Genomic DNA, 14,889 nt, shown 5'->3' with positions numbered 1-14,889 from the left:
CACTAAAGGTCCTGCAAGATGCGACTCCCTGCCCTCACTCTGGGGGACCATGTCCATCAAGCCTGAGACTCCCCCCCTCCCATCCACAGTCTAGCATATGGGGACTGCCCAGGGTCTAACAGGTGGGGGGGAAGCAGTGTTCCCGAATGATTCTGGGGTCACAGACAGCCTTCGGTGGCCTTGTGGAGACAAGAGTCACCCCCTCGCTCTTGCATGGAGCCCCCTGACCATTCATCTTGTCCATCTCTCTTCTTTCTCCTGCTTCTACTCTGGTAGGCTGGAAGGAGCAGGAAGGGACCCCGGGCCAGCAGTCCTGCCCCCCTGAAGGGGGTGCCATGGGACCCCTGGGTTTAGAGCAGCACGTTGAACTCGGTGACCAGGAAGTCTATGTAACTGCGCTCCTTGGTCTTGAAGGCCTCGGCGATGATGCGGGCGGCCTCTCGGTGTTCCTTGCCTCTCAAGGGCTGTCCATTCACCTCCAGGATCACATGGCCCACCTTGAGCTGCCCACAATTGTGGGCAGAGCCGCCTCGCTGCAGAGGTGGGGAGCAAGGCATGAGATGGGGGCATGTTGGGGGGGCGTTTTGGGTGCTCCACCTACTGGGTTCTGAACTAGACCATGCTACCTGCCCAACCACCCTCAGCAGGGAAACTGCATCTTGGGGAACCCAGGTCTGTGCCTGGGAATGTGTGTCACTGAGGTGGGGGACACCATGATGCCGGGAAATGGCTTTCAGAGGGAGGGAAGGGGGCAGAGTTGGTCCCGTGGAGTTACCCTACTCCCTCACCCCCTACATGGAAGGTACCTGGATGGTGACAATCCGGGGCAGTGGCTGGCGGGTGTTAGCGCCACCCTCGATGGCGATGCCCAAGGTGGCAGCACTCTTTGTCACACGGACCAGGGTGGACGTGGGTTCAAGGAGTCCAGGCTGTGGGGTTGAGCGAATGAGGGAGAGTTAGAGGCAGGACCTCTGAATGGTCTGTTCTATGAGATCGCAAAGATGAATGGCCATAAATGACGAAGTTCCAGCTGGATCTGAGTGCCCAGGAGCATGGAACACTAGGTGGCTTGCACGGGAACCGGGTCATAGAACAATAATTAGTCAATGTGGGTCTGAGAACAACTGCAAGTGCCCAAGTACAGATGCGTAAATGCAGTAACTGTAGTGCTATTCTACACAGAATACTATGCAGCTGTTAGGGAAAAAAATGGACTCATGAAATTTGCTTATACATGGATGGATGTGAAGAGTTTTATGCTGAAATGAGTCAGTACAGGGATAGACAGAGAATGATTGCACTCGTGTGGATTATAAGCAAAAATAAAAGACGGTAGAGTAATGATATCCAGAGACAACAGAGACAAGGGCCAGGAGGACTGGTCCATGGGAGGAAGCTTGTCACAATCGTGGGGAGTACAGTTAGGGCAGAGAAGGGACCACTATGACAATGCTAGTTGGAAATGACCACTCTGGACAAGAACTGGGGGATGAAAGGAGATAATTGATATGCATGATATCCCTTCAGTAATCATCTTATAAGCCAGTGTCTAAAAGAAAAAGGGAAGAGGGAGGAGGAGGAGGAGGAGGAAGAGGAGGAGAAGGAAGAAGGAGGAGGAGGAGGAGGAAGAAGAGGAGGAGGAGGAAAAGGAGGAGAAGGAGAAAGAGGAGGAGAAAGAGAAGAAGGGGAAGGGGAAGTAGAAGAGGAAGAGGAGGCAGGCATGAGGGAGAGCAGGAGAGTAACTGGGGGCATTGGTGGCAGGAAATGTGCACTGGTGAAGGGTACATTTGTATGACTAAAATTCAATCATGAACTACTTTGTAACAGTAAAAAAAAAACCTAATTTATGAACAGCCTTGGAACTCCAGTGTTTAAATACAGTCATTTAAAAAAGTGTAAGTATAGATCTTAAAGCACATTTTATTCATGGCTAATTGTACCTATCATGGTATATGCCAGCAACTTATGCCCCCTCCCCCAGGAACAATAGCACCTGTAACTAGTATGTAAAAGCCTTCAGTGAGCTGGACTCAAAATTGACCCCTTCTTGTTTTATTGTTTTGTTTTGTTTTCTGGAGTTTCTTGTTGATTTTTTTGGGGGGGTCACACCCAATGGTGCTCAGGGATCACTCCTGGCAGGCACAGGGGACCATATGGGATGCCTGGATTCGAACCACCATCTGTTCGAATCAGCTGCGTGCAAGGCGAACGCCCTACCGCTGTGCTATCTCTCTGGCCCCAACTGACCCCTTCTTGGCAATAGCTGGTTGGAGTCTTTGTCCATAAATAAACCCAGGTGTATATATACCTCCAGTGCTGGTCCATTTCTCCATCATTTTTCTGTAATACAAGGAAGGAGACCCCATGAGGTCTTCTTGGGAGGAAAGGGGGTGATGAGCAGGTCTTTGGTGAAACAAAGCCTAGATCCCAGCCCCATTGAGGGGACCCTATGGACTGGACCAGACACTGAGTCAAGTGTGTGGAGGTGCTGGGTTCCAGATCCACAACGGGTTCTTTCCAGGTTCTCACATCCTTCCATCACTAGGGGATATGCTCCCTGAGCCCCCTGTGCCCTCAGCCCTCTGCAAGCTCACCGGTTTGGTGGTCCCTTCAGTGGCCCTCTCACTCCTGGGGGGCTCCTTGCTGCTCCTACTCTTGGTGGAAGCCACTTGTCTGGCTCTCCCCGGGGCGCTGGCTTCTGCCTCTCCGGCGTCCACGCCACTGTCCTCGCTCAGGGTCTGCCCACTGTCGGAGAGCTGCGACAGCGTGGAGGCTGCTGGGGATTGGAGATACAGAAGAATAATGAGCAGAAGGGCTGCCCAGAGGAGGTGACAAAGCTGCAGGCTAGGAGACTGGTGGAGGGAACCCTAGGTAGAATTGGGGGATGATAAGAGAAACTCAGGAATTGAGGCAGGGAAAATACCAGCCCCTGCCACCCCTTTCTTATACTGACACCTCCTGCCTTTACCCCAGGGCCTGTCCCCAAGGTCACCACTTCCAGAAGATTTGCAGTGATTGCCCCTACATAAATTAAAACAAGTGAATTAAAAACACTAACTCACTGCTTTTGTTTGTTTGTGTTTTAGGGGGTGGCGGGCATCCAGCAGTGCCAGGGACTACCTATTCCTGGCTCTGGTGTGACCTCTGGTGGTACTTAGGAGGCTGTGTACTATGCCTGAGATCAGGCCTGGGCCTAACTTCCTGTGCTCTGCCAGGCCTGGTGTTTGTTTTGTTAGTTTTTCTTAGGATACATAAAGATGTCAACTTCCTTTTTCTTTTATAAAATTTTTTTTAATTTATTAAAAAATATACGTTATTTATTTTACTTTATTTTTTGTTTTGGGGTCACACATGGTGGTGCTCAGGAGTTATTCCTGGTTCTCTTTTTTTTTTTTGCTTTTTTCCTTTGGGGGGGGGTCACACCCGATGACGCTCAGAGATTATTCTTGGCTCTGCGTTCAGAAATCACTCCTCGCTTGGGGGAACATATGGGACACCGAGGGATTGAACCATGGTCCTAGATTAGCACATGCAAGGCAAATGCCCTACCACTTATGCCACCACTCTGTGCCACCCATGTTTGTTAGTTTTTTTCTTCTGTGCATAAAACTATCAAATTCTTTCTTCTTTTTTAAAAAGAAAATTTAATTTATTTTGGGGGCCGGGCGGTGGCGCTGGAGGTAAGGTGCCTGCCTTGCCTGCGCTAGCCTAGGACGGACCGCGGTTCGATCCCCCGGCGTCCCATATGGTCCCCCAAGAAGCCAGGAGCAACTTCTGAGCGCATAGCCAGGAGTAACCCCTGAGCGTCACAGGGTGTGGCCCAAAAACCAAAAAAAAAAAAAATTTAATTTATTTTAAAAATATATGTTATTTATTTTCCTTTATTGTCTTGGGGTCACACATGGTGGTGTTCAGAGGTTACTCCTGTTTTATTCTTTTGCCTTTTTTTCTTTTTCTTTTTCTTTCTTCTTTTTTTTTTTTTTGGTTTCGGGGCCACACCCGGCAGTGCTCAGGGGTTACTCCTGGCTTTGTGCTCAGAAATTGCTCCTGGCAGTCTCCGGGGACCATATGGATGCCGGGGATAGAACCCAGGTCAGCAGCCTGCAAGGTAAATGCCCTACCTCTGTGCTATAGTTCAGGCCTCAGGACTTACTCCTTGTATCTGTATTCAGGATTCACTCCTGGTGGTGCTCAGGGGACCATATGAAATGCTGAGGATAGAACTGGGATCAATTGCATGCAAGGCAAATGCTCTACCTGCTATACAACTGCTCACTTTCTTTTGTTTATGTGGGTTTTTTGTCACTCCTGGTGGAGTTAGGGGGACTTTGAGGGTTCTAAGCTGGGAACCCAAGCCTTCAGTATGTGCTCAGCCCACTCAGCTAACACCGTGGCCCAGTGATCAGAATTCAATGACTGAATGACTCATTCACATGAGACCACTGAAAGAAAAAGTGGGAGACCAGACTTCTCTTGTCAATACACTGAGCGGATTGGGGGTACTGGCTTTGGTGCCCTGCGCTGCCCAGGTATGAGACCCCCCCCTCCTATCGCCCAAGGACAGGGCACTCAGTGTAGGATCTGCAGGCCTGCCATTCTGGCCTGCTGTGCGACATAGCGAGTTTCCTAGCCTCTCTGAGCCTCCCAACACAGGAGCAGTGAAGCCAAGTGGTGAAGATGGTAAACCATCATCCACAATATGGCAGATTTTTCCCCACATCCTGCCACTCACCTCTGCCCTGCTTTGCCTCCCCTCATTCCCTGCCAGGCTGATGATTTTGGGGTTCCTGCCCTCTCGGTCTGTATCCTTTGATTCTGCTCAGCCCACAGCAGTTAGCTCAGTTCCCCAGCATTTTTTGGGGGGGCCACCAGATGGCAGCCTACCCCACAATAAAGTGCCAGCTGCTCTTAAGCTAGAGAGCCAGAGGCAGCTATGGCCTCCCCTCCAAGCTTTCCAGAGAGTTCTACCTGCTTCCTTCCCCCATTCATTTTAGCTTTGGGGGGTGCGCACACCACATAAAGCTCAGGGCTTCCTCCTGGCTCTGTACTCAGAACTTTATGGGGTTCGGCAAGTACCTTCCCCACTATACTATCCTATTTAAGGGTCCATCAGCTCCATGGCACCAGGGGTGTTTGAGTTGTTTTTTCACCTGCATCCACCCACCCACCCACCTTCCTGCAGGTGTCTGCAAGAAAGATCCATCCTGCATGCCTACTGCTGCATCTGCACTAGGAGACCCCAGGGCTCAGGAAGGAGTTCTTTCCTGGCACCTGTTCTGTGCCAGCGAAGACACAGAGAAGCAACAACAGCTTGTCTGCCGTGGGGAGCCTGGTGGGTGAGGGCTGCAGGGTAAAGGGGAGCACAAGGAGGCAGGCTGGCTCTGCATGGGGAAGCAGTCTTGATAGAGGTGCTGGTCCGATCCAGTGCAGTGGCTGGTGGCCAGTTCAGTCTGTTGTACCCCCCAGCTCATGCAAGGTGGCTGAGTACTGGGACCCACCTTCTCTGGTGGCAGAGACATGCCTCCCAACCCCACCTCCTCCAGGATGCTCTCCGGGTACTCACTGCGTGTCTGGGGCAATGCCCTGACTTCGTTCACATCCGGCTCGCTATCCGGCCGATGCACCTCCACCATGACGAAGTGCTGGTTGGTGCCAGCCTGCTCGGGCCGGCTCAAAGGAGAGGGTGGCAGGAGGCAGCCCCCAGCTGGTGTGACCTCTGCAGGGAGGTTTTTCAGGTGTGGGGGGGACTGGACACGAGGGAAAGGGCCAATGGGATGCTGGTTGACCAGAGCCAAGTGGGCATCCAGGGGCCTCTTGGTGCCAGGGTTGGCAGGGGAGACGGAGGCGTAGATGGGTGAGGAGGGAGATTCTGGAACTGTGGAGGGTCCTGGGGTGGGGGAGCTGCCCGCCGGCGGGCTGCGGTTCCCGGGTGCTGAAAAGATGATGCCAGAGTGAGATGAAGATGAAGCAGAGGACAGAGGCGGCTGAATGTCCTCGCGGCTTGGAGGAGGGGGTGGCAGCGGTGGCTTGAAGTTGGGAAGCCCCTGGGGGCCGGGTCTGACATCATCCTGCCAAAATACCCAACAGGAGTAGAGAGAGTCAGAGCCCATGGCTGCTTGCATGAGGGATGCCCGGGAAGCTGAGCGAGTGAGGCCCGACTGGGATGTTACCCCCGCTCCTGACCACGCTGCTCTGAATAATGCAGCACCGAGTGGAAAACTTCTCCCAGCATCTGGGCCATCGATCAGAGCTGGGATCTTGGCACTGTCTCTAGGGATGACATGGTTACACTGGGAGCCCCCGACTCTGGCACCTCTTGAGCTCTCGTCGCAGAGAATGCGACTCCGTTAGAGGCAGGGCCCAAGGGGGCAAGAACAAAGTGTGTTTTTCTCACTTTATTTTTTTTTTTGGTGGAATATTTTGGTTTCTTTTTTCTTCTTCTTTTTTTTGGGGGGGGGGGGTTTTGGGTCACACCCGGCAGCGCTCAGGGCTTACTCCTGGCTCTACTCTTAGAAATCACTTCTGACAGGCTCAGGGGACAGTATGGGATGCCGGGATTCGAACTGCCGTACTTCTGCATGCAAGGCAAGTTCCCTACCTCCATGCTATCTCTCTGGCCCCTGGATATTTTGGTTTCTACAGAAGAGACATTCCTGACTGCCAGCATGCCTGAGACACTGGACTGGAGTGCCACTGGACACAGTCCATCTCCATGAATGGACACGGTTATTGCTGTGCCTTTCTGTCCATGCCAATATTGTCTCCACATTCAGCTCTGATGGCAGACTTGAGCTTCTTCCCAGCTCTAAAATGAATGGTCCCTCATTGAAATGAGGTGATCTCACCACAGTCCTATTTTATTTTATTTTATTTTTGGTTTTGGAGTCACACCTGGTGGCGCTCAGGGTTTATTCCTGGCTCTGCGCTCAGAAATCACTCCTAGCAGGCTCCTAGCAGAACCTATGGGAAGCAGGGAACCAAACCCGGGTCCATCTTGGGTTGTCTGCTTGCAAGGCAAATGCCCTACCACTGTGCTATCACTCTGGCCCCACTAGTCCCATTTTACAGCCTGGGAAAACCCAGGCAAAGCTGTCCCACACTGCAGGGCTCATGCATGGCACAGGTGGGATGTAACTTTCTGTGGCTCGGGACCACCCCAAAAAATCATAAAAGTGGAGGTGGGTGCAGAAGCATGGGCCACAATGACCTCCCAGGGTTGAGAGGCTCCTCTGCAATAGAGCACAGGCCTGGCCTACTAGAGGCTGTGAGTTGAATCCCCAGCACTGCCATGAGCCGCATTTTGTTGCCTCTTCAGTTCTGTCCACTGTCTCCACGTGCTACCGGAATGGGCCAGGCTGGGGTTCAAATAACACAACACAAGCCAACAGCAACCTGGCACATGTGCATATGGGCTTGGCTGCATTACCCAAAGCCCCGGGAGTTGCAGGAGTTGCTGTGGGTGAGGCGGAAGACAATTGTGCAGGGGCCTGAGGTTAGGTGGCCAGTAAGGGACAGACTCAGCTGATCTGGGCGGACATGGGGGGGGGCGTGCTATGGACAGGCCAAAGAGCACCTTACCAGGGCAATGTCAGGAAGGGTGTTGCTAGGGCCCTGGACAGTCTGGCCCGTTTCCTCCAAGTCCAGAGTGTTCTAGAAGAGAGAGAAAGAGAGCGATGTAGTGACTCTCAACTGAGGGACGATTTGACCTAGTCTCTGTGTCCTTAGATACCTGAGGGGTTCCTAGAGATCGTGGTGCATCCCATCTTGCCAGAAATGACAAGTCTGTTTACCCTGATCCACTTCCTGAGAAGAGCTTGTGAATGTCAGGGTTCCCCCAGAAAACACCGGAGATGCTCTGAGTTGGCAGGTGCCCTGCTCCTCCCAGGGTCTAGTTGGTCCTTTACGCCCCCCCCCCAAGACTGGACCAGTGTTTTAAGGTGTGAGACATGTGGTGGTGGCATGGAGCACATGAGCATGTGTGTGGACATATGACATGTGTGAGGACTGAGCACCCTGGCTCTACAGGACGCTCCCTGCAGTATCTTCACGCTGCAGCCTGCTCTGTCCTGGGCTCTAGAGACACAGCCAGTCTAGGTCTCAGTCCTCACTTGACCCTCGACAGCCAGACACAAGCCCTAACCCTCACCGAGGCAATAAAATATGGTCCCTAGGGGCTGGAGTGCTAGCACAATGGTGGGGCTTTTGCCTTGCACACAACTGTCCCAGGATGGAGCTGGGTTCGATCCCCGATATCTCATATGGCCCTCTGAGAGCCAGGAATGATTTCTGAGTACAGAGCCAGGAGTAACCCCTGAGCACACCAGGTGTGGCAAAACAAACAAACAAAAACTGTGGTCCCAAACAAACCAAGTACCAACCAGACATCTGGAATCCTTTAACAAATCTACTTCCACTCATACTTAGAAAAAAAAAGGGGGGGAGCCGGGAAGGTGGCGCTAGAGGTAAGGTGTCTACCTTGCAAGTGCTAGCGTAGGACCTCGGTTCGATCCCCTGGCGTCCCATATGGTCCCCCCAAGCCAGGGGTGATTTCTGAGTGCATAGCCAGGAGTAACCCCTGAGCGTCAAACGGGTGTGGCCCAAAAACCAAAAAAAAAAAAAAAAAAAAAAAGAAAAGAAAGAAAGAAAAAAAAAAGAATTGATAAAAATATTTTTCTTTCCATAAAACGGAGAGGTGGTTGTTTGTTTTGTCTTTTGCTTTTCCTGGCCCACCCCTGGCAGAACTCTCTGCTGCAAGGGATAGATAGGAGGATGACGAGGGAGGAAGATGCTGAGGGATTTCTGTGTCTGCTCAGGACCCCAGATCTTCACCCTCCTCCCATTTGTGTACAAGGCTGGGCCCAGAGTGGTGAGGGGGTGCTGGCTGTCATCCCTATCTGACTTGTTGGTAGAACCCCAGAAAGGCCCTAGTGAGAAGCAGGGCTGTCACCCCTAGATTGAAGGGCTTAGTCCGGGGGTCTCTGGGCCTCCTTCAACACGCGTCACTCTTGTACCAACTCTGAGCACACCCCAGCAGCGAAGCACCTTCTGAGCTTCTCAGAGGTCACTGCAGTGTAGCTGGGTCACATGGTCCCTTACAACCGAGCTCTTAGGAGTTCAGGGGGACATTTTTTTCCACTCCCGAGCTCTGGATGGTGACATAAACATCTCAGATCTCAGGCATTGTGATCAATACCGAGAGTGTGCAGTTCCTGGTTGACAGAAGCAGGGAGTCCCCCCATCCCATGTCTGCCTTCAGGAACTGGCAGCCAAGAGGTAGCACAAGGAAGTAAGGAGGAGACAATGGCTGAGGGAGAAAACAGGCTTGGAAAGCAGGTAGAGAGGGGCTGTCAAGGAAAGCTTCCTGGAGGAAGGGGCATGGCTTCAAATTGAATCTTATGGAGACTCTGAGCCAGGGAGGAGAAACAGTGGTGGTTGTTCAGATAAAGTGAGCATCAGGTAGTCAAGAAAGATGCTTGGGAACCTTCCAGAAGCTCCACGAGTCAAGCATGGAGCTGCTTAGACTTACCCCTGAGGCAGGGCTCAGGTCTGAAATCCAGGAAGATCCCTTTTGCTCACTTCCTGCTCACTCACACGGGCATGTCCAGGCCTTCACACTGGCTTTCCCCTCTGCCTGGATATGTCCAGAACATTCCTCCCCACCATGAACCACTGGGCAGGGGCTCCAGTAGTAGCTCAGCTGTTAGGACCCAGGTGAGCAGGCCCAGACAAGCCCTCCTAAAGTGCACCCCCTGGCACCCACCAACTCTGCTCCTTGGGCCTTCCAGACTTGGAGGCAGCGTTCAAGTCACCCTCATCTCACTCAGGAAGGATCCAGTCTGGCCACTGTTCCAACAGGACAGAGAGTGCCTGCTCCAGGGCCTTTGACCAGATGCTGGAAAATATTCCTTGCTCCTGTCCCACGCTCACTTACATCCCTCATGCCTTGTCAATGAGACCTCCCAGATCAGTTCCATGTAAAACCTGCCCATGTGTCTGTGAGCGCGCGTGCACACGCGCACACACACACACACACACACACACACACACACACACACACACATTCCACCTCTGTTCCATTCTCATCCCACATGGTTATTTGGTCTAACACTCATCACATCTCTCTCTCTCTCTCACACACACACACAAAGATAAGCATGCCAGCAATAGAGCTGGAGGTATATATAATATAGTGTGTTGGGAATTTGCCTTGCATGCAGCTGATCTTAGCTTCGTCCTCGCCATCCCATGTGATTCTCTGAAAACCAGAAAGCCAGGAGTAACCCCTGAGAACAGCAAATGTGGCCCCCAAACAGAAACATAAAAGCCACTGTAATGTGTGTGCGTGTGTGTGTGTGTGTGTGTGTGTGTTCAAGGCTGCAGGTAAGTACATATTAAGCATATCAGTGAATCTGTGGGTGAAGGAACTCACTGAACCCTGGAATGGCAATAAACTGTAGGCCACCATGATAGGCAGATATGGGGCTTAAAGGAGGGGAAGGGAAGGGGGAAGGAAGGAAGAGGTCCTTCCGGTTACTCCATAGGAATATGCTAACCTGCAATACTTCACCTGGGGGTCTAGCACAATTGGGAGTGGGCACAGGCCATCAGGGAACCCCCATGAGCTCCACCTGACTTGAGCTTTCACATCTGGGCTCCTCTTGAGGTGAATCATTCTCCAATTGATCATGAAAGCTGTTCCCCCTGCTGCCGCCCAATGCCTTCTGAAATTGGGGATGGAGGATGGCAGCACTCTCCCATGGGTAGGTGGCACTGAGGGGCACATGCAAAGCTTTCACTTTTTAGGTACCAAATCCAGGCCCTGCTTTAGGAAAGGCAAGTATGGCTGCCCATCTCTGAGATCATTGAGTTCATAGTGAACCCAGGTGCTTATGACTGAATGATGGGGTATGAAGCATGGAACTTTCCAGGCCTGTTTCTCCATCTGTGTGGAGGTGTTTTGTTTTTTTGTGTTTTGGACACACCCGATGGCTTTCAGTGGTTACTCCTGGCTTTGAGCTCAGAAATAGCTCCTGGCAGGCTCAGGGGACCATATGGGATGCTGGGAAACGAACCCGTGTCTGTCCCGGGTCGGCTGCATGCAAGGCAAATTTACCACTGTGCTATCGCTCCAGCCCCATGTGTGAAGGTAGGTGTGTGTGTGTGTGTGTGTGTGTGTGTGTGTGTGTGTGTGTGTGTTGGGGGGGAAAGCAGCACATCCCTCCCCAGGGCAGAGTCATTGGCACCTGAGATATGCCCACAGCAGAATCAGGCAGAAAGATGGGGGGACCTGGGCTCACACAGGCAGGTCTGCCCTAGTGAGTAGGGAAGCATGGCATGTCCTGGGTACCCCTGCACCCACTCCCCATCAAGGCGAGCTCATTGCTTCCTGGAAGGTGTCTGCTGGGCAATACAGAAGCCCAGAGCTCCAGTGACATTCAAGTCAGAAGTCTGGAGGCCCACACGACAGACCAGGGTGCATTCAGGCCTGCTGAGTAGTTTGCTTAGTCACTCAACAAGCGTCAAACAACTGGCCCTGACTTGGTACAGCGGGTAGGGCACTTGATCTGCACTTAGCCAACCCGGCCGGGTTCAATCCCCAGCACCACATATGCTGCTGAACCCACCAGGAGTGCAAGAGCCAGGAGTAAGCCCTGAGCACATCGAGATGTGCCCCCACTACAAAAGCACCGCCAGCCTGTCTGGAGAATGAGACTTTCTCTGAGGGGATGAGGAGAGGACAGTATAAACAGGGTGACCACCCGAGGGAGACTGATGAGTCATTCTCCCCAGTTCTTCTTTGACCTGAGGATCAGAAAGGGAAGTGACCTTGTCCAAGACTGTCCCACAGTAGACCAGAAATCTTCCTAGATTGGGGGTTAATCCCAGGGACCAGGCAGCTCTAGCTGGCCCCAAGAACTGGAAGGATCCCAATACTGTAATACCAGCATTATAAGAGCGAGCTCTTTCATATCCCTGTTTTTCACTGCTGGCAAGGCAAACAATGCTCTACCCATTGTATTATCTATGGCTCTGGCCCCAATAGTCTCAGCTCTAAAAGGAGCCCAGAGCTAAAGTTGGGGGGGGGGGGAAATTGGGGGGAGCAGGAATGGAGCGCAAGAAGTAGAGCAAATGGCAGACGGCTGGCCGAGCTCGGCCTTGCCAGCCTCCATCTGCTGAGTCCAGACGCTCCGGAGCCCCCAAGTCCCTGAGTCACTCAGAGTGAATAGAAATAGCTGAAGGCAGCGGCAGGCTCAGGACCCAGGGCTGTGTCAGCAGAAAGGCGGATGCTTGGAGACCCAAGGTCAGACAAGGTCAGAGCTCCAGCAGGAGGCACCCACTGGCCCTGGGGACCCTGTCACCCCTGCCCTGGGGACCCTGTCCCCCCTGCTGGCTTCTGCTGAGAGGTCGTATGGAGGGGTTCAGCTCCAGGGAGGGGGGCTCGGTTCAATGAGTCCTGTGAGCAGGGTCTTGCCCCCCCCCCCCATTCTGCCAATCAGGAGATTGTTGGGACACAGGTTCTGAGATAAATATCACCTGTCTAAGGTTTCCCAACAAGGACAGGGCAGGAAGAAGTGCTGGTCAAGGCATGCCAGTGTCCCCAGAGACTCCCACCAAGCTGGGGGGGGGGGCCACCCTGGCTTCAGACCCGGGCAGACTAAACCCCTCTCTGTCCAGAGACATCAAAACTGGAGTGGCTGAGTGGGGCAGTCTGGGGGTGAGGGGGACCCATAAAAGCATCGATGAGGGGACACCATAGGCTGGTTTCTGGCCACTGAGGCTCAGGTGGCCATATCACCAGCACCAGTGGCCCCAACACCAGCCCCTCAGAATGATTGTTTCCAAATCATACCGATCCCTCTTATTGCTTTGTTTGGGTGACCAAGGGCCACTCCTGCTCCTTGCTTGGAGCAGCAAGTGGCACAGGGGACCAAACTGTGTTGGCCACATGTAAGACAAGTAATTGCTTTATCCCCCATCTTACCCCTTCAGCCTTTTTTTTTTTTTTTTTTGCATCTTCTCTGATGTCAGGACGGCAGCTCCCACAGCCCTGCTTGGCCTTGTCACTAGCAAAGCACCAAAGGCCTGAGTGCCCCTTCCTCTTTCTGCACCTGGGGACACTAAGGCACAGGCATAGCAGATTGTTTAGAAGGTCACCACTGGTGGGGCTGGAAAGATGGCACAGTGGTAGGGCATTCGCCTTACATGCAGCCAACCTGGGAGGAACATTGTTTGATTCCCAGCATCCCATATGGACGCCTAGCCTGCTCCTGAGCACTGCTGGGTGTGGCCCAAAATCAATCAATCAGTAAATAAATAACGTTTAAAAAATAATAATAATAATAATAAGGTCATCATTGGGCACTGAGATTTCTGCCTCAAGGACTTATGGAAGGAAGCAGGAGTGGGGGGACAGAAGGGAAAAACCATGGGAGGAGAGGTAAGGTCAGGTGCAAAGAAAGATGGAAGGGCCTGGGATGGGGCAAAGAGAAGCAGAGAACAAAAGGAGGGGAGAAGGAAAGATGGTAAATTATGAGTGGGGGAGTTGGCCACTCCATTTTCATTGTCAGGAGCCTCTCACTGGACCTAGCATTTCCTTCCCAGCAGCGCCCCAGAGTGACCTCACCCATCTCTCACATGTGTGCCTGGGCTGTGAGGTTGAAGGGCCACTGTGTCTGTCCCACTGCTGAGCTAGTAAGCCCTAGCTGTTTGGGAATCTGAAGATTGTGCTTCTTTATATCATTTGTTTCCTTGGTGACCCAGGGAATTGTTGTTTGCTTCTTTAAAAAAAAAAAAAAACAACATGTAAAACTGTCATTTTGAGCAGAAAGGCTCAGTCAGGGGCTTTGTAAACAGGGCCCCCTCCACAGTTGATGTTCACCCCACTTTCCCACAGCAGAGACAGGAGAATTGGATCCTGGAGCTGCAGGGTCCAGGCCACCTTCCAGGCTCTGGTTCCCAAAGGTGGGGCTTAGTAGAAAAGTTGCCATCACCCCTCAAACCCAGCCAGGATTAAGACGTTCCACCTCTGGAAAAAAGCCAAAATTCACAGAGGGATGGAATGGGCCCGCCCAGGGAAACGGCAGTACAAGACACCCTGAGTCCCTTCAGTTTTGTGGGGGAGGGCCCACACAGCCAGTCTCCTCGACATCATCCTCAACCTTGAGAGTGATGACAGGATTTCCAAGTATTTGGATGCACCTGCTTATCTCAATAGGGCCTGACAAAGTCCCTGCCTACCTGGATGGACCCTGACAAGGTCCCTGGATGGCGCTTCACAAGGCGATTGTATACTAGACAGAAAGGTAGATAAGAGAGGCTGGAGCATTAGCACAGTGGTAGGGTGTTTGCCTTGCACATGGAAGACCTGGGAAGGACCCGGGTTCAATCCCTGGCATCCCATATGGTCCCCCGAGCCTGCCAGGAGAGATTTATGAGTGCAGAGCCAAGAGTAAGCCCTGGGCATTGCCAGAGTTGTCCAAAAACAGGAAGGAAGGAAGGAAGGAAGGAAGGAAGGAAGGAAGGAAGGAAGGAAGGAAGGAAGGAAAAGAAAGAAAGAAAGGAAGGAAGGAATAAGAAAGGAAGGAAGGAAGGAAGGAAGGAAAGAAAGAGAGAGAGAAAGAAAGAAAGAAAAAGAAAGAAAGAAAGAAAGAAAGAAAGAAAGAAAGAAAGAAAGAAAGAAAGAAAGAAAGAAAGAAGGAAGGAAAGAAAGAAAGAAGGAAGCAAGGAAGGAAGGAAAAGAAAGAAAGGAAGGAAGGAAGGAAGGAAGGAAGGAAGGAAGGAAGAAGAAAGAAAGGAAGGAAGAAGAAAGAAAGAAAGAAAGAAAGAAAGAAAGAAAGAAAGAAAGAAAGAAAGAAAGAAAGAAAGAAAGAAAGAAAGAAAGAAAGAAAG

The 14,889-nt window shown here is 52.0% G+C and overlaps 1 protein-coding gene across 1 annotated transcript in view; it reads right to left on the bottom strand.

Moving 5' to 3' along the window:
- Positions 1 to 228: 228 nt before the first annotated feature.
- The window catches only part of WHRN (whirlin), an 89,055-nt gene continuing 74,394 nt past the window's right edge, over positions 229 to 14,889 (bottom strand). The window contains exons 8-12 of the mRNA XM_049774134.1: positions 7,579 to 7,650; positions 5,564 to 6,068; positions 2,595 to 2,776; positions 807 to 929; positions 229 to 533 (exon numbers count right to left, since the gene is read on the bottom strand). Coding sequence (XP_049630091.1) covers positions 351 to 533; positions 807 to 929; positions 2,595 to 2,776; positions 5,564 to 6,068; positions 7,579 to 7,650 — 1,065 coding nt within the window. The 3' untranslated portion in view covers positions 229 to 350. The remainder of the gene's footprint in view (positions 534 to 806; positions 930 to 2,594; positions 2,777 to 5,563; positions 6,069 to 7,578; positions 7,651 to 14,889) is intronic.

The sequence above is a fragment of the Suncus etruscus genome, chromosome 5, assembly GCF_024139225.1.
Source record: "Suncus etruscus isolate mSunEtr1 chromosome 5, mSunEtr1.pri.cur, whole genome shotgun sequence".
Taxonomy (NCBI): Eukaryota; Metazoa; Chordata; class Mammalia; order Eulipotyphla; family Soricidae; genus Suncus; species Suncus etruscus.
This window is presented reverse-complemented; position numbering and strand designations above follow the sequence as displayed.